Here is a 21,088-nt window from a genome sequence, read left to right on the forward strand (position 1 = left end):
TAATTGACAAATCCGCAAGCTGTCAAGCGTTTCGGGAATTAATGAATCAGAAATTAAATGGAGAAAAAGTTTATGGATTCATCAAAACTGGGCTTTATTGTTTATTTCAACATTCAACAAATACTTATTTTATTCAATTAAATTAAATTCAAATGAATTCAATTTAATTCGATTCAATTATGAATTTCATCTGGTGTTGAGATTATTTTTATTTAACTAGAAAACACATGAAGTTATTTAGTGCTAATTAATCAGTGGAATAAATAATTGTTTTTTAGGTGGAGGGGGTGGGGATCTGGTACCCCTCTTTTTCCAAGTCTGAGGTATGGGGCACAGGTGACACGGTCTCGACTTGGAATGCTCATTTCACCTCGTGTCTTGGTGGAGGCCATCAGTTCTCCAAATCCTCAAGATGTTCTAACTCTTGGCTTCTGTTGTTTTTCAACTCGTGCATCCACTAGCTCCAGCAATTCAGTGATTAATCGTGTTATTAACATAAAAAAATCGGTGAAATGGTGATCTCCAGGATTTTAGTCTGGATCCTGTGGTGTGGGTTGCCGGTAATTCTCGGGGTAAAAACCGTGAATATCCTGTCGACTTCCGGTGTGAAAAGCATCGAGGAGGAAGACATCCTCCGGGTCCTGGCCCAGAACACATCAGATTCATCGGAGAACCTCACATTTGTAGATCTCGTCGAGAGCTGGAGGAATCACACTGGAACATCCAGTGATTTTTTATGGAACCCTGAGAGCACCGGTCCGAAAGAAAAGTTTGATATTTATTACGGTAATTTACAATTACTCGAATTAAAATTCATTGAAGCATGGAACTATTGAACCGAAATAATTATTATTTAATGGAAATTTTCCCAGCCTAAAGACTTGCGATTTTATTTTATTTTTGATTCCCTCTCAGTGCCGTAATCTTTAGAATTTGAAAATTCATTTGAATCGGTGATTTAGGAAGATTTGGAAAATGATAAGGGCAATTGTCTTAGTACAGTAATTAAAATTCCAAGTTAATGATGGAGACGAGGGAAGACTTCAATAGGAAGTGACATTTGTTGGAAATGTTTTCGAGATTTTATCCTGAGTTGAAGATATTTCAAAGGTCACGAAGCAACAATTCCATTAGGTAGCAGGGTATATTTTAACATTTGAATGAGTATAAATAAATTCAACCGCAAGGACGCCATTCGTTTGTATTTATTTCGCGATTCTCAACGCGATTCGTGAGTTACCTATGAATTCGAATGCATATGATTTGACTCGTCGAGTGGATTTATTGAGAGACATTCAATGGTACGTCATTTTATTTCGAAATCGGTACAGCATTTGCGCTCGGTGTTTAATAAATATTTAACTGATTATTTGTTTCATTGATTCGTGTTTGCAGTTCGGTCGGAATTTTACCGCGATTTTTACAGATATTCTACCCGATGCTCCACTAAATACAGAATACCCTCAATTTTTTGGAACACTCATTTTTTCAGTTCTCAAAATGCAATTAAACATTTTAATTCAGATTTTTATTAGCGAATTCCGGAGTGAGAAGTTGAAATTAATCCTTTTTCAATTGTTTCATTATTTATCTTGGAAAGTATTGATTTGAGAGGAAAACTTTGAAGAACTTTTTTGTGGATGATGAAATTTCGGAGGAAAAAGGTCTTTTGATATTTTCTCGTAGAGTCAATAGTTTCCGGATTAATCGGTATTTAAAAGTGTAAAAATTCAATTAATTTCGTTTCGCTCTTTTGCATCTTGCCTGTTCACTAGTAAATTGATTAATAATCAGTATTTTTTAATCCTGCCGAAGAAAACTAGTCATGAGTAACAGGAGGTGTCCTTGGATATTTGATAATCCGTCACGATGAAAGCTCGAGTGAATATCAAATGGTCTATCCTACTTCAATAATTTTTTTTTATCCTGGAATTTCAAGGATGTCTATAAAATGAAAGTAATGCGTAACTAGTACCCTAGGGTAATCAGGTTTTATTTATACTCAATCTATAAAAAATAAATTGGATAGAATTCGCGAATTCATTCAAATCCATCCGAATGTCTGGATTCCACTAGAATATTGAGTAAAAAATTCTTTTTTTATATTTTTCTATGAGATTTCCTAGTCTGGGATTCGCCAAAATTTCTATTTACTTCAATAAATAATCAATAAATAAAAAATAAAAATAAAAATATTTGGGAATAAATTCAAGGAATCGGAAAAAATGAAAATGAGATTTTCGTGTAGAGAAAGAATTTTCAGAAAATCACATTTTCTTTGGCATTGAAATTTCCATTAGGTGCCAGCTCTGAATTTCATTGAGACTTTCGTTAGACAAGGCTATCACCTCTGTAACCATTTTAACTTCGAAATTGAGTGTTAGTTATTGTGAAAGTACTGGGCGGTTCTTTTTAGGGCCTGTCCATGCTTCTGTACATATTCCATCCATTTTTATACAAAACCAAACAAATGATTAAAATTCATTAACATCCGGTCCAGCCTTCTAACGTACTAAAAGCAATTCCTTACTATTTTCTCTTCACAGCGGATTAGACGTGAATAAATTACACCTTCTCAAATTTTTGGTCTTGCCTCGAGTCTCTAATTTTTTTTTATGATATTACATCAGCCTTTTGGATTTTTATTCACATCCGCATCCAGTTTTTGCGAATAATTATTATTCGATTCTGAATTGATTTTTTTTACTGGATTGACCTTTAAAAATTTTTAAGTCATCATTTCAGGATTCATAAAAATGACATTCCCGTTTTTTTTTTTATTGAATAATTTCTACGAAACTGAGAGCGAAATTATTTTAATTGAATTTTTTTATTATTAATTGGGATAAAAAGCTGTCATGGAAGATTTTCATCTTCAATTATTGGAATTGAATTCAGATTTAATCTAGATTAGTGATGGGTTCGATAGTTCTTTATGTTTTTGTTATTGAATTTAATTTGAAAATTGAAAAGGGATATGGCAGGGGTCAGATCTTCCGTCCGCTGTTTCCAAACTTTTGTTTAAAATTTCCCATAGATATTTATTGTCTGCACAATTGTCGTTACATATACTTGATTCAATTTCCCCCGGGGTTTGTTATTAGCATTTAACAACCAACGCACGTCCGTCGTTGGTGCAAGAATCATTTGCCAGTACACAATAGTATTTTGAAATCACCGGCAATTATTTAAGCATCATCCGATGCTTTTTACCTCAGGTCTATTTTTTACCCTAAAACTTGACGCCATTTTCAAAATTTGAGTTTCACTGAAAATTTGAAAAACTGAATTTCAAATCAAGAGGAATTAATTCAATGGGAAATTCAGTCGGAATTAATCCTTAATTATTTTATTTTTATTGCAGATAAATATAAATATCAAGTTGACAATGAAGTCGATCAATTATTTTCAATTGCTCCGGTGTTTGATCCAGCAGCTGGTGTCGTCAGTCCGGAGTGCAGGAAGCATTCGGAAATTTACAACCGCGAGCTCAGGAAAATGAGCCTCTGGGCATTAAAAAGTAAGTTCACGTATTAATTACACTGAAAAAACGAGGGACTGACAAGAACGAGGAAAAGTCGGATGAGGAATTCTCCATTCGTCCGCCATACGAATAAAATAAATAGAAAAAAATTAGACAAACCTCAAGAAAACTGGGAATTACATCCAAGAGAATGCAGTCTATCCTTTCAATGAATAATTCCAATTTCATATTGAGGAATTATTTTTAAAGTGCTCCACAATATGAATATTTATTAAAAATTACTGAAGTCACGTAATCCGAAATGGGAAATTTTTATTTTAACAATTTCCCCGATTTAATTCTGTTGTAAACAATTATTAAAAATTTATTGAAATAATTATCGAAATAATATCGAAATAATTATCAAATTCTAATTATTATTTAATGAGTTATTCTAAAAAATTCCAGTGTTTGATGCAACAGCGAAAATTCCCTCGGGCCTTTTAAGCGGTAATATCAATCAATTAGGGGATTTCGATGAGTGTCTGGGCCTTGAAGGCCCCGAGGATATCCGTGGTCAGTACTGTTTAGCATATCTGCAGCTGGAGATTGATCATCATCGAGATGATCTCAAGGAAATCCACCGTCTCGTCCACTCCCATTACGCATTCAGGAGCAACATAACAGACGTAAGTCCATCATTACCTCGAATAAATTCTATTCCATCCCCAAATTTCGTAGACTGACAGGAAAAAAGAATAAAATTACATCCATATTCTTAAATTGTAATTAAAATAAAAATGTTTAAATATTTAGCGGTACCACGGATTTGTCATTAATTTTCAAATGGTTTTATTGAATTTTATGGGATGATCCTCCAGCCTGGCCACCGGGTTCCTCGATTTAGTACGGTCCAGTGGGCAGTTTGTACACCGTCATCATGTACCTCCCAGGATGTTGAATCATCACTTAGAGCGACAATTTCAAAGTACACAAGCCACACAGGACTTAATATAACTGTCAAAGTTGACCGCGAAATGTGTCAAGTTCAAAGGACCGAGCCGCTTCCAACAGAAACTCTAATTGTTGGGTAATAATTATTTAATTTTATTTTTTGATTGATTATTCAACCCCCATATGACCCCCATATGGCCTTGTAACCTTCATAGGACATCCACATGCCCTTTAGGTGTCCTATTTAAACCCTCATCACACCCTCTCGATCCTCACTTCGACCTTTAATCGTTGGAATCATAATTTTTTAATAATACAAATGGTTGAGTACTCCTGGCAATAATTATCGTAAATTCACAGGGGATTCTTCATCTCCGTCATTGGATTGGCCACTGTAGCAGCTGTATGCGATCATCTGGGGGCAGATGTCAGTGAGATTGTTCTCGCCTTCTCCTTGAAGAGAAATCTACGGAAATTATTGTCCATGAAACCTGGGGACGACGACATTGCCACTCTGCATGGCATCCGGGCAATTAATGCTCTCATGCTCATTGTCGCGCATAAGAGCATGGCTTTGTTTTTCAATCCTTATGTTAATAGGACTGGCATGGCAGAGGTAATTAGCAGTTGCATAAATTCATTCTTGAATATTGCGAACATCCGAAATTTCGATCAATTCAGATAAAATATATTTCAGTATTTCTTTTAAAAATGAATAATACATAAAATCATCAGTAATCATCAATATTTTCCTGCGAAATTTGAATGATAGAATTTTTTTTCTCTCGGAGGAAAATAATTCTTGGAAATGGTTTTGAATGTTGAATATTTTTCTATTCATTATAATTCATTGGTATTGGAAATGAAATAGTACTTGGGTCGTCCTTGGACGGTAATTGGACGAGCTGCGAGTCTCTACACCGATCCCTTTATAATGCTCTCTGGTCTTTTGACTACCTATTCATTCGTGGGAAGACTTAGAAAGTCCGGAGAAATCCACGTGAAGAAGGAATACCTATCGAGATTATTCAGGTATGATTTTGACATTGGAATGTGTCACATTTACGATTACACAATGTTTTATTTATTTTATTCCGTAGATTGGTGCCGAATCTCGGTGCACTCATTTTATTCTGCATGTTTATTATGCCATACATTGGATCTGGACCCCAATGGAATCTTGTTGTCACTCATCATGCGGATATTTGTAAAAAAACTTGGTGGCGAAATTTTTTATTCATTCATAATTATTTTGGATTTGAAAATATGGTGAGTAAATACTTTGAAATATCGAATTAATTCCAATTCCATCCAATTAAAAAATTTATTCTATATAAACTGAATATTAATTAGTCATTTATGACGAATTGTTGAATTTATAATGTTTTTTGGATTTTTTATTATATTTTCAGTGCCTGACCCACACCCATCACATCGGCATCGACACCCAATTATTCGCCCTCTCCCCAATAATGGTTCTTACTCTGTACAAATATCCTAAACTCGGTGGATTAATCCTCACCTTCATGGCTCTTCTATCCACAGGACTTCGTTATTACGTTACGTATTTTAAACGACTGAATAATTACGTGTTCTTTGGCACCTCGTAAGTACTTAATTTGAATTTAATGAGTCGACGACACAAGAATGCTTTCAAGTATTATCCGATACTTCATTAAAATTTCTAACATTTGTCTAATTGATAATCAGGATCCGACAATTATTCGACACTGCCAATTTGTCGTACATTCTACCAACGCACAGACTAACCGTTTACATAATTGGTATTTTCGTTGGATATTTCCTGAGAATATGCCCGAAGGGATATAAAATGAGCAAGGTGAGTACCAAGATCAATTTATTTATTATAAAAGAGCCCTGATAATCGATTTATTCCAATTATATCATATTAAATTACTCAAGACATCTTAATTATCCTCTTACAATTTACCAAATGGCTGAAATAATTTTCTAGTCGTTTTATTTTGCTCTACTTTTTTTTATTGACTTTCGATAAGTGATGCAATGATTAATTGCAGTCGGTGATTCGATTGGGCTGGACCTTGACATCAATGATGGCACTAGGAGCTTTCTTCGGTCCAGCTGGAATGGGTTCGATAAATTACGTCTACAATCCCATTCATGCTGCGACGTACAACGCATTTGCACCGATTGGATGGTGCGCATTTTTTGCATGGATTGCATTTATCTCGCACACCAAAAATACAAGCGGTAATAATAATCATTTATTTAAATAATTTCTATACAATCCTATTGAAAGAAGAATAATCATCGAAAGGGTTATTTGATTCTGATTAATTACTATTAATTACTATTGAATTAATTTTTTTTTATTATCATCATTGGTTTTTAAAGGATGGGTCAGTGAAATATTCGCTTGGAGAGGGTTCCTGGTCTGCACACGATTGAGTTACGCCATTTATCTCACGCAGTTTCCAGTCTTCTTTTTTAATGTTGGAAAAACGAGAAGTGCAGAGCACTACGAGTTCTTCAGAATGCTGGTAATTTTATTTTATCAGAATGAAATTTTAACGATTGCAAATCTGTCAACGGTAATAAAAAATGTATTCTTCCTACCAAGGATAAAACTTATGTCATTTTATGAGCGAATCTTGAATCTCATTTAGAAGTTGCTGGTGATGTCCTACTTTACTGAAGAAAAATTGACAAAGTTGAGGGAAGAAGATTGATGAAATAAAAGTTGATGGTGTTTAGAAAATTTTCTAACGTCATTCAGATTAAAGATAAATTCATAAATATGCAATGATTACTGATTGAAGAGTAATAATAATGTTTATTCATTTATTGCAGTTTAATTTCCACGAATTGGGGTGGATAATTGTCATGTCAGCAGTTCTCACTCTATTATTCGACTCGCCTTTCCAAAACCTCAAGAGGTACCTTCTGAGAAAGCCATCGACACAGCAAAAAATCGTGAAGGCTGAATGATCCAAATGCCCGATTAATTCGTGAATTATGCGTCTTGTAAATAGTCTGATTATTCCCTTAAATATGACAGCTTATGTACCTTTACCTTGCCTCCCATGTATTTATGTAATCGTGAATAGAGTCGCTCAGAGCAACTCCTCCCAATTGTAAATAATTTATAATCCCCACGGTGATTAATTAGATTTAATATTTTTATATATTATTTTCACTTTTAGATTAGCTAATTATAATAAATAAAACCATTTGTACACGTATTTCATTTTTATTTTCTCCGATAAATTTACATTAAGACTAATAATTATTGAATTTATTATATAACAAACGATAATAATTCGCAATTATCACATTTATACAACGAGAAGTATAAGGGATTATTTTATCATGTTGAGTATATATGTACAAGCGCTTATATATATGAAAAGGAGGATTTACTAGCTCAAATCGTAGTTCATGGCGAAAAGAAATGAATTCAGTAAATAAATGGCGTGGAATTATTATTTATCTCGAAGAATATCGATTAAAATCCCTCGATATGAAATAAATCCCCAAAATTCCACATATTCCATTCTACAATTTCGCAACTGAATAAAAAAAAAACAGCTGATTCATCTGGTGTTGTTCTAAATTTGTAACGAAGTCAAGGATATTTTAATTAATACAGTAAATGCACGTTTAGGGATTTAAGAGAAATCCCTGTTTGGCAGAAGAGCTGGAGCAACGAGAGACCAGACGTAGAGACTCAGACACATCCACGAAGATATTATTTTTACCCACATGGATGCTGGATTGGAATTCAACGTCTTCAGCGATGAGTTTGGCCTGGAGGTAAAGTGTGGAATTTAAATTAAACCGTTAATTATAGAATAATAATACCATAGACGGGTGATACTCACTTGTACCAATTGGTGAGGGTCATCATAACGTAGAGAGTTGCAAGAGCAAACATGAGGTGGAAGAAGCTCCAGTTGTAGGCGACCTTATCCTCCTCGTTGTCCCAGACTTTAGTCTCACCACCACCTTCGGCATCATCATTACGACCTTCTACTGCAACATAATCTATTTATATTCCATAAAGGTCTAACAAAAATAATAATAATAATAATTGAAAGACACGTTCAGACTTAGAAGCGAGAAAATGGTGAAATGATAAATTATTTGAAAAAAAAATTTCAAAAGAAAAATTCGGTGAAAGTATCGAGCCTTTCAGAGAATTAGAAATCTATCCACTTGATATATGGTGGGACGTTTGAACAATTGTTAAGAGTTATGATGATTATTTATAAATGTTTTTGAAGATTTTAATGGTGCCTCAAGTTAATGCTAATTTTATGCCCTCGTCTTGAGGTAATGGAAATGATTTATTCATTGAAAAAAAAAAATGCAGAGCCTGGATATGAATATTAGTTGATGAGAAGACACAACAGCCTCAGATTTATTAAATAAATAAATAAATTCGAATAAGGCAAGCACACACTACGTCTATGAGACATCTACGAAGAGATCATGGAAAATATTCGGCTGTTTTGTCTGGTGGTGATTGATCAATTAAACCGTCAATGTTCCAATAAATTCACCTCTTATTTAATAATAATAATTAGGAACATCGACAGTATGTCGTGGGTATTTAAAATATTAATTGATAGTATGTGCGTACCTTCATTGCCGATAAGAGAAGTATCTCCTGAGTTGCGAACTGCATAGAATGTTTTTGTTTTGCTTTGAAATGATTTAACACAAGGAGAGAAAAATTAAATCGATGAGACTTACCAGCGCCATTGTCGTTGATAAGGACTTTATCAGTCATAGTGATCTTGGAAGACTTGGAGGCAGTTCTGAGGGAGCTGTAGAGGACACAGCTGAACCAGATTATCAGACCCACGACACTCTCTTTATCGAAGGCCACCTCGTTCTGGTCCTTCACGTTGCTGCTTGCTATTGATCCGAATAATCCAGGATTGCACTCGTGGTCTGTTTAAAAAATAGTAAATCAATGTTTATTAATGTATAAAGGTGGAATGCAGGAAGGGAAATAAATTATTTGACAATACCTGGACTGTTTGAGACTCCACTCCAAGTCAGATAAATTACGTAAAGAGATACGACAGATGCCTGGAGTAATCCACTTCTTGGCTGGTGCTCTTGGACACTTGGCAAAATGGAGATAGCACTGACGATTACACATAATATTAAATTGAATGATATGAAGAACTTGTGGAGGGAACAGTTGTCTGGCTGCAATTAAAATGGAAGATTATTTATTTTATTATCGAGTGATCAAAAGTGTTCTGTTGAGGTTGTTATGATGATAATAATAATTACCAGGGTGAAATAAACAAACAGCAAGGAGATTCCGGCAATAGCTAGACAGTAATTGAAGAATGTTGCACCCAGCAGAGCTGCATACCAAGTCTTCGATTCAGTCTCTTCGTAATTGCCGACCCAGGAGTCAGCCCATGAATGGGCGAAATCGATAATGAGAATTAATTGAATGAGTATGAAGAAAAATCCACCGAACATTCCGAAGTACATCCAGACAGGGCCAAAGGAGCCCTCGGGGATGAAAAAGGCGCCAATGACCCCACCGATTATCAGAAGGTACTTTATGGCCCAGAAACCGTTTTGAATTGGGGCTCGATGATCCTTTGAGCTCTTCACACCGATCATTATCGTCGACATCAGGAAGAAGAACAGGGAAATTATGAAACATATTCGGTACACAGCGAGATAACCAACAGCTGAATTACAATCCACTGTGAATGATGAGGGGTAGTAGTTGCTACTGTTGGTGCAGAAGGGAACCTGAAGAGAGTAGTTTTATTATTGTCGTCAACAATTCGGTGGTGAAAAGATTTTTTTTTGCCATTTGGTAGGTGTGTTGAATATTAATACCTTTTTTAGTGTGTCTTGAAGACCTGGGGCGAGAGTAATGCAAGCAGCAATTGTCCCCAGCATCAATAACAAGGCGTACATGATCCTGGAGCTCGTGCTGTTTCTGCATGATGGGCATTGAGAGCAGCAGAAGCTGCAGGCTGTACTGCCGCACAGACAAGCGAGCTGGAAAAAAAAAACAATTAATCATTGATTATTCAGATTGGTAGAATATTATTTCATGATATGATCATGAGAAAGCGCAAAATTACCTGCGCTGTGGAGCAAACGAGACCCATTATTTACTGCTGTAAATCTCAAGTCGATTGCACTCTGCTAGACTCTCGTGGAAGTTTAAAAATTACTCGATGTCCTTTTTATCGAGATAATGCGTAGAATGTTGAGTGATTGCAACTGCCAAACGGATAAAACACAATGGCTGCTGGTACTTATCGAGTATGATCAGTTATGACAGTCTCTCATGACCAACTTCACTTCTAATTCCGAGAAAAAGTTCATATCGATAATATTTCTGGAACTGTCCAGCACCGATATAGAAAATTTTCAACAAATCGATATGTGGATAGCCTAACGAATCGATATTTGAATTATCGATATATCGAAATGGCAATAAATCGATATGTGGAATTTCTAACGAATCGATATTTGAATTATCGATATGCTTGCTCTTGCATGCTCTAACGTAAACCCAAGATGCCACCATATTTAATCCCCGTACATTGGTTGAATGATAAAGATGGCGTCTTCTTGGGCTTTTTCGTAATATTTCTCGAATTGTCCAACACCGGTATATAAAAATTTTAACAAATCGATATATGGACAGCCTAACGAATCGATATTTGAATTATCGATATATCGAAATGGCAACAAATCGATATGTGGAATTTCTAACGAATCGATATTTGAATTATCGATATGCATGCTCTTGCATGCTCTAACGTAAACCCAAGATGCCGCCATATTGAATCCCCGTACATTGGTTGAATGATAAAGATGGAGTCTTCTTGGGCTTTGTCGTAATATTTCTCGAATTGTCCAACACCGGTATATAAAAATTTTCACAAATCGATATATGGACAGCCTAACGAATCGATATTTGAATTATCGATATATCGAAAATGCAACAAATCGATATGTGGACTTTCTAACGAATCGATATTTGAATTATCGATATGCATGCTCTTGCATGCTCTAACGTAAACCCAAGATGCCGCCATATTTAATCCCCGTACATTGTGTGAATGATAAAGATGGAGTCTTCTTGGGCTTTGTCGTAATATTTCTCGAATTGTCCAACACCCATATAGAAAATTTTCAACAAATCGATATATGGACAGCCTAACGAATCGATATTTGAATTATCGATATATCGAAAATGCAACAAATCGATATGTGAACTTTCTAACGAATCGATAGTGGAATTATCGATATTTTTGATAATCGATTCTGAGAAAAAAATCGGCATTGAGTCGCTCGTGCATGCTCTAACGTAAACCCAAGATGCCGCCATATTTGATCCCCGTACATTATTTGAATGATAAAAATGGAGTCTTCTTGGGCTTTTCCGTAATATTTCTCGAACTGTCCAGCACTGATAAATAAAAATTTCAACAAATCGATATGTAGAATTCCTAACGAATCGATAGTCGAATTATCGATATTTTTGATAATCGATATTGAGAAAGAAATCGACATTTTCGAATCGAATGTTTATTGTTTCCGCGCATGTTCCATTCTTTTTATATTTTGTTATCGTTTTCCTGGTGCTCGGTTGCCGCCTAAATTGAGACGAGTGTCGTGGGAGAGTTCGAGGATATTAGACCGGTAGAATCACCACAAGAAATTATTTTCAGCCCGAAGTCTCGAACCAGATGGTATGTAAATATTAATACCAATAAATAATTCTCGGGAGATAAATAGTGCACAATCACAAAAATAATAATAATAATATATAATATATATTTTATTTTCTTACAATACGATATTAACTCAAATGTTTATTATCTATTTATTTAGCTACAAATTTTTCCCATTATTATTTATTATCAGAGGAATTTTTTATTCAGTATGAGATCAATTGGAGTGGGAATTGCGCTCCGAAATGAGGAGTAAACAATGAAGTTGTCATTGGAAATGTTTAATCGACCTGCAGATTCTTCCCGGTAGCATTCCAATGTCTCTTGCTCATACATTCTGCGGAATATAATGCTGAGTTTATTCTCTGAACATTTACAGTGACTTACGTCATACTTTTTAATACTTCGCGCCGTGAATTATTGCACTCGAACTTATAGTCATGAAGGTTACACTGATATTTGATAGCTTATGCTCGTCATTTTTGTTAATTAAGTCATTCACAAGCTCAACAGAATCTAAAGATTTTTTAAACAATCAGAATATTCTATAATAACAAATTTAGAAATCGATTCTGAAAAAATGAGTCACAAATCAATTAAATTGCCTGCGAGGACTAGGTAACTAGGTAATCAACTTAATTTGTAAAATTTTAAATGGATAATTAATGAATTATTGATAGTCTCATGAATTCTAAAGGTTCTCTGTTTTCTACAGCTGATTCATAATGTCAACTTGAATAATTAAGACACACCATGAGTGACCCAAAAATAGAAAAGGAGATGGCAGTGGATGAGGACGTGAAAAATAATAAAACGAGTTGCTCGTACTTGACAATAGGATCCTTCAGTACTTCAGCGTTAATTAGAATAGCAGCTGTTGGAGTTATTTGGAGCTTTGGGTACATGCACTGGAGTATTGCGTGGTTATTACCCCCAGTATTCCTCTCTGTATGGAAATATGAGAGTAAAAAATATGATGAATTGAAGAGACTGACTGCCCAGGCGACAGTCATGGCTAATGAGAAAGACATAATCACGAATAGAATGAATGATTTACCCTCGTGGGTATATTTCCCGGACTTCGACAGGGCCGAGTGGTTAAACAAAGTGAGCAATAAATTTTCTAGTCCACACGAACAATCCACACGAACAATTAAATTAAAAAAAAATTTAGCTACCATTATTGAATCCGCAGCAATTCAATTACAGAATTGATCTCTTACCTCTGCATTAATTATTCAAAGTAATAAATGACTTCTGCAGGTACTCTATAAAATTTGGCCGGGCATTAATCACTTTGTGCGTAACTTAGTGAGAGAATCGATAAAGCCAGCAATCGTGAAGGCCCTGTCTGAATACAAAATGCCTGGATTTCAATTTGACAGATTGGTATTGGGTCGAATCGTAAGTATCATCTAATTATTATTCAAGGATGTCTAAGTAGAACAGACTAATTTTAATAATCAATACCTGAAGATGTACTTAACGACGAGCAGAGGAGAATATTCTAATCTCGAATTATTTAATAGTACATCATTAGTTAGTCTCAAATGATATGACTAATCATGAGTTATTTTTGTATTTTCAGCCCCCCAAGATCTATGGAATCAAAACCTATGAGAAAGACACATCTAGGAATGAAATTATATTAGACTGCGAAGTGCTGTGAGTGTTTTTTTTATTTTAGGATTATTTCAGGGTGTTTGTAATTGTTTTTTTATTGTTGAAAAATTAATTGTACAGATATGCTGGGGATTGTGATATTTCTTTTACTCTGGGGACCATCAAGGGTGGAATACGAGACTTCCAACTTCGTGGAATGCTCCGGATTGTTTTGAAACCGATGTTGACAGTGATGCCACTGGTGGGAGGAGTTCAGATATTCTTCTTGAATAATCCAGAGATCGATTTCAATCTCGTTGGTGCTGCTGACATCCTGGATTTCCCCGGTCTAAAGTAATTTATTTAATTAACAATTCATTAAATTACTGAATTGATCTTAATTATTCATTTTAGGCAAGCACTGAGGAAAGTCATTAAGGAGCAGTTTGCTAGATTTTTGGTGCTTCCAAATAAATTGGTGATCCCTCTGACCCATGATATTCCTACGGAGATTCTGAAAATGCCAGAGCCTGAAGGTGTCTTGAGAATTCACGTGGTGCAGGCGAAACATCTCATGAAAAAAGACATCAGTGTTTTGGGAAAAGGAAAGTCTGATCCTTATGCCATTATCACCGTTGGATCACAGGAATTTAGGACTAAAACTATTGACAATACTGTTGATCCCAAGTGGGACTTTTGGTGTGAGGTATGCGATTTATTTATTGATCCATCGATTTAATGTTCTGATGATTAATTAGGGGCAGTTCTATGCACGTGCTTCGCTCATGAATGCACAAGAATTGTTTGTCCAGAATAATAGATATTTAGATTTTCAGAGTACTAATGAAATTTTTCATCCATTCAAAATCTATCACTTTTAAAAAATCGAATTTATTATTAATTCCCACGAATCGGAGAATAAAATAAATTTTGGTAATTATTTATTAGATATTTCAGTAGTGAAGCGGTGGAGTAAACATTGTCAATCGATTTATCCAGGAATATCTCGGGGTATATAAGAGATAGAGAAATTTTTATTCTTATCTTTTTTTGAGAGTAATGTGAGGGCTATAAAAAAGATTATAATGGAAAAATCGCTATCTCGTGGGATATCCCTGGAAAATTCCATTACCACTTGATTACTGATTTTTCATACGTATGTTTGTGATGTGATGCGTGGTGTGTTGTATGGAATTAGTGTATCGTGACATCAGCTGTTGGCCAACAAATGGGAATATCTCTGTGGGACTTTGACGACACCAAAGAGGACGAGCTGCTCGGCAGGTATGACATGTAGATTATTCAATGATTTTATTCTTTCAATCACATGTGTCGTAACTCAATGTCTCTAAGTACTCAGGTAATTGTGCTTTCTGATGCAGTGGTTATTGTAATTGCTTGGGCAATGGTCGTGGGAGTGATTGGTCATTTGTCTATTGTCTACTAATTTTCAGAGCTAGAGAAGACGTAATTTTATTTCAAAACACAATGAATTCGTTAAATAATTCCATCGGATCTCTAGCAATTCTATGGAATCTTTTTTCACGAGTTCGTTAGGGTTTTTTGTTTAAATTATTGAATTTGTTGTCCATTTATAATGTATTGTGGTATTGTGGTACCTAGACCGTGATCGATACTTGGAGTTTCGGGCTAGACGCTGCGATATCAATCTGGGATTGGGATCCCAATATTCCTGGGGTTGAGACAGATGATTTACTCGGAAGGTAGTTGACACAAATATTGATTTATCACGGGACAATTACCCGATTGAGAGTGCCATCGATTAATAATCAATAGTTTAATTAATGAATGGCTTCTATCGCATGCTCACACATTGTCATCACTTAATTATTTATTTCGAGTGCAATTACTGAAAAATTTTCAATAAATTATTGTTTTTGAGTGAATTAACTAAAACAGCTTGTGTGGTGGAAGTTTATAGTGGAAGATAGTGCTGGCGCCTCCAACTCTGTCATAACTCGACTCTTTGACAAAGACAACACTGGGACTGATGATCCACTTGGAAGGTATTTCCATGTCAAAAATTTCAAAGTGCTACCCCAGACGTTAAATTATATTAGTTGAACACTCCAGACGATTTCACGCGTATCAGAGAATCCACAGAATTTAATCACCAGATTTTGCATGAAATTTTAACGCTAATGTCTTGCTGATATCTCTGTATTTTATTGGGAATGCAGTCGTTATAAATGCCTCTCTCGCTTACAATTATTATTAATTATCCTAGACATTAATATTTTGATTGTTTAATTAATGGATTTAGAGCCACCACTGAAGTGAGTCGAGTCAGGGAAAAGGGAACTATAGACGCGGTAAGCCTGAATAATTAGTGGAATTCATTAATTTTTCAAGGGAATTTGAAGGGAAATTAATTGATGATTATTTTTTGGGGTGTCAGTGGTTTACACTTGAGTCTGCTAAACATGGGATGGTGCATCTTCGATTGACGTGGCTGAAGCTCTCGAAAAATCCTGGAGATCTGCAGGCAGTGAGTGATGAAATTGATAAGATAAATAAAAAGTTTAATGACTAGATGTCTTTTTACCAATTTCCACTGGATTCATAATTTTAGGCTCTGATAGAGACTCAGCAGTTACGAGTGACCTCCATGAGTACAGCCCTTCTGACGGTCTTCATAGATTCAGCGAAGAATCTCCCCTGTCTCCGAGGCAGCAAACAACCTGATGTATTTCTCGAGGCGACTGTTGGCAGTAAAACTGAGAGGACATCGACGATGCTGCGTTCCTCTGATCCAGTCTGGGAGCAGGGGTTCACATTCCTGGTAGCCCATCCAGAGACAAATAATTTGAATATCCGAGTCATAGACGAGAAGACAGGGAGTGTCGTTGGTGTTTTAATCTACAATATAGCAAACCTCATGAGCAAGGTCGATATGGAGGACACACAGCAGCCCTACGACCTTCTCAATGCCTCCCCCGAGAGCAAACTCATCATGTCCATGAGCCTGAGGATTCTGAAGTATGAAGGACCTGAGAGCTTCGTCGATGACGAGGAGGACGAGGACATAAATTCCCTGAAGAAGAGGATTGAACGACAGGAGTCGAATATCAGTGGCTCTCAGGGCAGCAGTAGGCCGTCAACTCCGTTGAAGAAACAGGTGTCCAAGGAGTCATTGCAGAGCTCCACGAATAACACAGGCTCTGATCAAGGGGCCAATCTTCCTGAAATAGTGGATGAGGGTAATTACGAGGAGACTATCACCCCCGCGTACGTATCTGAGAGCAATTTGCATCCAGGACTTTTACATCGGAATCCTAGTGTCATGTCATCAGCTGGGGAATTTAAACTCGGGAGGATTCAGCTCACCCTGAGGTACAGTGTACCCAGGCAGAAGCTGATGGTTGTCGTACATAAAATATCGAATTTACCATTGCCTCATAATGATCCAAATAATATACCAGATCCCTACGTTAAACTTTATCTTCTGCCGGATAAACACAAGGAGACGAAACGAAAAACAGCTGTGATGAAGGATAATTGTAATCCTACGTACGACGAACAATTCGAGTACATCGTATCCCAGGGAGATTTGAATTCGCGAATCCTGGAGGTGTCGGTGTGCACGCAAAAGGCCTGGTTGTCAACAGGAACTAAAGTCATGGGTCAGGTTCACCTCAATCTTTCGGAGATCGATGTCTCCAGGGCGACTTCTGCGTGGTACGATCTCGTACCGGAGATCAAGGATTAATTATCAAGATTATCAAGCTTTTTTAAACTTTTCTATGCAATTTTCATCACGAATTTTTCATGAATTTGATATCTACGTTAGTACAAATACGCTTTCTAATCATCACTGATAACAATTGTTGTAAAACTTCAAATATTTATAAATATTGTTTTGCTGTTTACTTTCTTTATTCGCGAATTGCTATCGAATGGAAAATCAATAAAAATTTTATCGTCTCAAGGCAGAATTCTATACTTTTTTTAATAAAAATACCTTTCGCCTTGTCAAATCAATTCTCTTACTGGTGTTACCAAGGAAACGCGTTGATTACTCTATCTCACCGAGAATTGAGGTAAAACCAACAAAAATCTTCGCGATTCAATAAAAAATTATCTCACCCTGAAAAATTAATGGAAAAAATGCGTCGCGCTGTTGTATGTCTCCCAGGATTTAATTTTGATGACAAGGTAAATCTGTTTTGCTGCAATTACTCGGGATAATTAATTGAAATAATTATCTGGGCTGTTGTCATTTTTTGGGAAGATTGGAAGAACGAATTTTCACAGGCCCCAGCACTTTGAAAAAATTCACGATGGTGTCTATTATTTGGCTGAAAAACCAATTGTAGAAAAAAATTCGAGATATCCTTCAAATTATTCTTACATCGACGAACCCAGGATTCCCCCATGGATCGCCTATGATGGTCAAGTAATAATAATAATAATATAATTACTCCATTGTGATTTTTTGATTGTAATATTTTTGGTTCTTTAATCGTCCAGAGATTAATGTTTCAAGGATTTTTCCAAGAAACCGTCGAAGAGCGTTGGAAATCGTCGCACCAGATTCGTCTGGTGACCATAAGTTTTTTCCTCGAGGATGGCACTATGAAGATCGTGGAGCCAGCGATCAGTAATAGTGGCCTGGAGCAAGGTGTCCTGGTGAGACGTCAAAGAATTCCAATACCAGATCGAGTTCCTTACAGATTCTACGACATCCTGGACTTGAATATTGGAAAAGAGCCAGAGATATTTGGGAGGGTTTACAAAATTGTGAATTGTGATAAATTCACCAAGATATTTCTGAATCGAATGGGAATTCCTGTTCCTGACCCCATCGATCTGCCCTCCGATCCTTACATAGAACGAAGAAGTGTGGTAATTCTTATTTGAATAATTCTCATGATTTTTAAAATAATAATGCAATCGAAAAATTGTAGCCGACGTTTGCAAAGAAGCCGAATAGAAAAATCGATACGTTGGGAAAATTTCTGACGTATGACAGAAAGGTATTGAGATTTTACGGATATTGGGACGACAGGGAATCAGAATATGGGATAATTCATGACCTGGAGGTGAGGTACTACCTGGCAGATGACACAATCGAGATTAAAGAGATTTTACCGAAGAATTCAGGAAGAGAGGGCAGTTCGATGTACATAAAACGCATGAAAATTCCCAAAGTATGATTTAGCGATGAATTTTTCAATTCTCTCCTTGAAAAAATTATTGCAATAATTAAATATTTCATTATTTCCTGAAGTTTTTCTCTGGAATTGAATCTGTGGGGTCCAGTGATCCTTTCACGGTGCTGAATGTCCTCGGGGACAGTGGGGCCCAGAGTTATTTTATTCCTGATGCCCTGAATGCTGGAGAGACTAAAAAGGATTATTATAAGGACAGTGATTTAATTATCGGGACGAGTATGAATGTATTTGGACGAGAGGTTGTCATTACGGATCTCGATCCTACCACCAGGGAATACTATAGGTATTATTATTATTTTGTGTGTTGGGAATATTTAATCATTTTTTATACTCAAGGGGGAAGTATGGAATCGAGGAGTTTAAGCCTCTGGAGAAGCCAGAGTCCGCCTCCAAGTGCTTCATTAACGAAAAACCTAAACCACCACCGTATAATGGCTTTGGCTCCTACGATGATTCCCTCGGTAATTGTTTTAGTGTCATACCCAAACCACCGAGAATGGATTACGCTAGATTCGCTGCATTTGATAAGTAAGTCGTAATTAAATAATTAATTACGCGGAAAAACTTTCAATTATTTCAATTATTTCAATAGCGAATTATTTTAATGATGGAAAAATGCGAAATAATTGGAAGTATTGATCAATTGAATTTGACTTTCCATTCATTATTGCACGAATTATTTTTTAGACAGGGGTATGACAGCAAAATCCTGAGTTTTCGGGGAAAAATGTTATCTAACATTCCGGAAAATTCATCTCGCAATTTTATAATTCGTGTGTACTTGATGGATAATACTGTATCGATTTTCGAGTTCGCTACGAAAAATGGGGGATTCACTCGTTCATTATTTCAAAAGCGAATGGAAGTGCCTCTTCCAGGGCAAGAGTTTTACTCCAGCGTGAAGCCCCAATACTTCGAGCCCCACGATTTCTACATCGGCGCTGATCTAAACCTCGGAGGATTTAATTTTCATCTGACATCGGCCGACGATTACACATTACGGTACATGGAGTTGAACTGCGACAAGTTTTCAAGGGCGAATGCAGCGATGATAATTAGTAAAATGAGGGAGGGACTCAAGCCATCGTATAAACACTTCCTGGAGGAGTTCCGTCCAGTCATGGAGACCGATGGAATATTTGTGCTGCCTTACGAGAAGCTGCGGGAGAGTCTGATGATTTATTTGAAAGGCCGGGGAATTGTTGAGCATGAGATCATTACGATCGCTAGAAGATATGCCTTCAGACGAAATGAGCAACATGATACGCGAGAGTATCTGAGGTAAATCACGTTTTTTCAACAGAAAAGGGGGATCTTCTGGAAAATATATTAATTTATCATTTGATTCGTTCATTTGATTGTAATTATTTTTTAATTAAAATCTGATTGATAGACGTTTAATCCACACCGAACTCACCCGCTTCCTCTGGAACAACTTGGATCGCCTCGCCGAGGATATCAATCACTGGGATCCATCATCCACTGGTTTTCTTCCCTCCACCTCCATCTACACAATCCTCCGAGGGTGCAGACTACCCCTAGATCCCCAGCTCATCAACTGTCTCCTCAACCAGTGAGTCTGATCTCATGAATTAATTCGCAAGAATTTCCTCGGTAATGAATATTTATCCCAAAAAAAAATCTCTTGACCTCTTTATCCCCAGCTTGCGGAGAAATCCAGAAGGAGAGATTGATTGTCACGACTTATTAGACTTCATGAACGTCAAGATAAACTCGTCACCTCCAGTTGTACCGGTGGCAATCAGCACTCTTCCTTGGTGGAATTCAGATAAGGACGGGGGGGACTGCTGTCCAGGAATAAACTGGAATGAATTAATAAAGGATCTTGATATAAAGGAGGACGATCCAGCCTCCGCCAATTCTCTGTAATAATTACAGTTATTACTCGATAATTGAATATTATTTCAATGCTACATTCGTATTTACACAACTACGTTCTATCCACCGATAAATCTAATTCTATCACTCATAAATATGCGCGTGGATAAATGACTTTAGCACAATCATGATGAATACTGAGTTAATAAATATTATTACCCATTGGTAAAGTACGATTGACGTTATCGAGTGCTTTCGATCGATCATATTCCAATAATTATTCATACAGTTAAAGTTACCGTGGAAATGAGTAAAAAATA

General features: G+C 36.2%; 4 protein-coding genes across 11 annotated transcripts; 3 read left to right on the top strand and 1 right to left on the bottom strand.

The window, feature by feature from the left end:
- The first annotated feature begins 220 nt into the window (after nt 1-220).
- On the top strand, nt 221-7,594 carry LOC105267362 (nose resistant to fluoxetine protein 6). 2 transcript variants are annotated; one of them, XM_011306161.1, is made up of 12 exons: nt 221-786; nt 3,365-3,520; nt 3,932-4,152; nt 4,345-4,553; nt 4,778-5,033; nt 5,289-5,449; nt 5,518-5,686; nt 5,830-6,023; nt 6,128-6,257; nt 6,457-6,649; nt 6,794-6,939; nt 7,250-7,594. In XM_011306161.1, the coding sequence occupies exons 1-12, from the start codon at nt 513-515 to the stop codon at nt 7,385-7,387; spliced, it is 2,247 nt and encodes a 748-aa protein (XP_011304463.1). In that variant the 5' UTR covers nt 221-512; the 3' UTR covers nt 7,388-7,594. The 2 variants fall into 2 exon arrangements, with proteins under 2 accessions (XP_011304463.1, XP_011304464.1); XM_011306162.1 differs by having other exon boundaries at nt 221-756.
- A 448-nt stretch (nt 7,595-8,042) lies between these two features.
- On the bottom strand, nt 8,043-10,803 carry TMS1 (serine incorporator TMS1). 5 transcript variants are annotated; one of them, XM_011306165.1, is made up of 8 exons: nt 10,528-10,803; nt 10,277-10,441; nt 9,707-10,186; nt 9,436-9,619; nt 9,155-9,355; nt 9,042-9,080; nt 8,281-8,428; nt 8,043-8,206 (listed from the first exon to the last, which is right to left on the bottom strand). In XM_011306165.1, exons 1-8 carry the CDS (start codon nt 10,552-10,554, stop codon nt 8,068-8,070), a joined length of 1,383 nt encoding a protein of 460 aa, XP_011304467.1. In that variant the 5' UTR covers nt 10,555-10,803; the 3' UTR covers nt 8,043-8,067. The 5 variants fall into 5 exon arrangements, with proteins under 5 accessions (XP_011304467.1, XP_011304466.1, XP_011304465.1 ...); XM_011306164.1 differs by having other exon boundaries at nt 8,281-8,431; XM_011306163.1 differs by having other exon boundaries at nt 8,281-8,443.
- Nucleotides 10,804-12,016: 1,213 nt separating this feature from the next.
- Nucleotides 12,017-17,690, top strand: Esyt2 (extended synaptotagmin-like protein 2). 3 transcript variants are annotated; one of them, XM_011306170.1, is made up of 10 exons: nt 12,017-12,150; nt 12,848-13,239; nt 13,396-13,536; nt 13,721-13,797; nt 13,876-14,088; nt 14,149-14,440; nt 14,933-15,018; nt 16,019-16,067; nt 16,154-16,243; nt 16,328-17,690. In XM_011306170.1, exons 2-10 carry the CDS (start codon nt 12,886-12,888, stop codon nt 17,462-17,464), a joined length of 2,439 nt encoding a protein of 812 aa, XP_011304472.1. In that variant the 5' UTR covers nt 12,017-12,150; nt 12,848-12,885; the 3' UTR covers nt 17,465-17,690. The 3 variants fall into 3 exon arrangements, with proteins under 3 accessions (XP_011304472.1, XP_011304470.1, XP_011304471.1); XM_011306168.1 differs by lacking the exon at nt 14,933-15,018 and adding an exon at nt 15,358-15,458; XM_011306169.1 differs by lacking the exon at nt 14,933-15,018 and adding an exon at nt 15,670-15,761.
- Nucleotides 17,691-17,795: 105 nt separating this feature from the next.
- Efhc1.2 (EF-hand domain containing 1.2) lies at nt 17,796-20,830 on the top strand. The gene is made up of 9 exons (XM_011306171.1): nt 17,796-17,910; nt 17,987-18,151; nt 18,226-18,600; nt 18,663-18,905; nt 18,986-19,212; nt 19,266-19,457; nt 19,617-20,210; nt 20,323-20,502; nt 20,594-20,830. Exons 1-9 carry the CDS (start codon nt 17,854-17,856, stop codon nt 20,817-20,819), a joined length of 2,259 nt encoding a protein of 752 aa, XP_011304473.1. The 5' UTR covers nt 17,796-17,853; the 3' UTR covers nt 20,820-20,830.
- Nucleotides 20,831-21,088: the final 258 nt, after the last annotated feature.

Source organism: Fopius arisanus, unplaced genomic scaffold, assembly GCF_000806365.1.
Source record: "Fopius arisanus strain USDA-PBARC FA_bdor unplaced genomic scaffold, ASM80636v1 scaffold00046, whole genome shotgun sequence".
NCBI lineage: Eukaryota > Metazoa > Arthropoda > Insecta > Hymenoptera > Braconidae > Fopius > Fopius arisanus.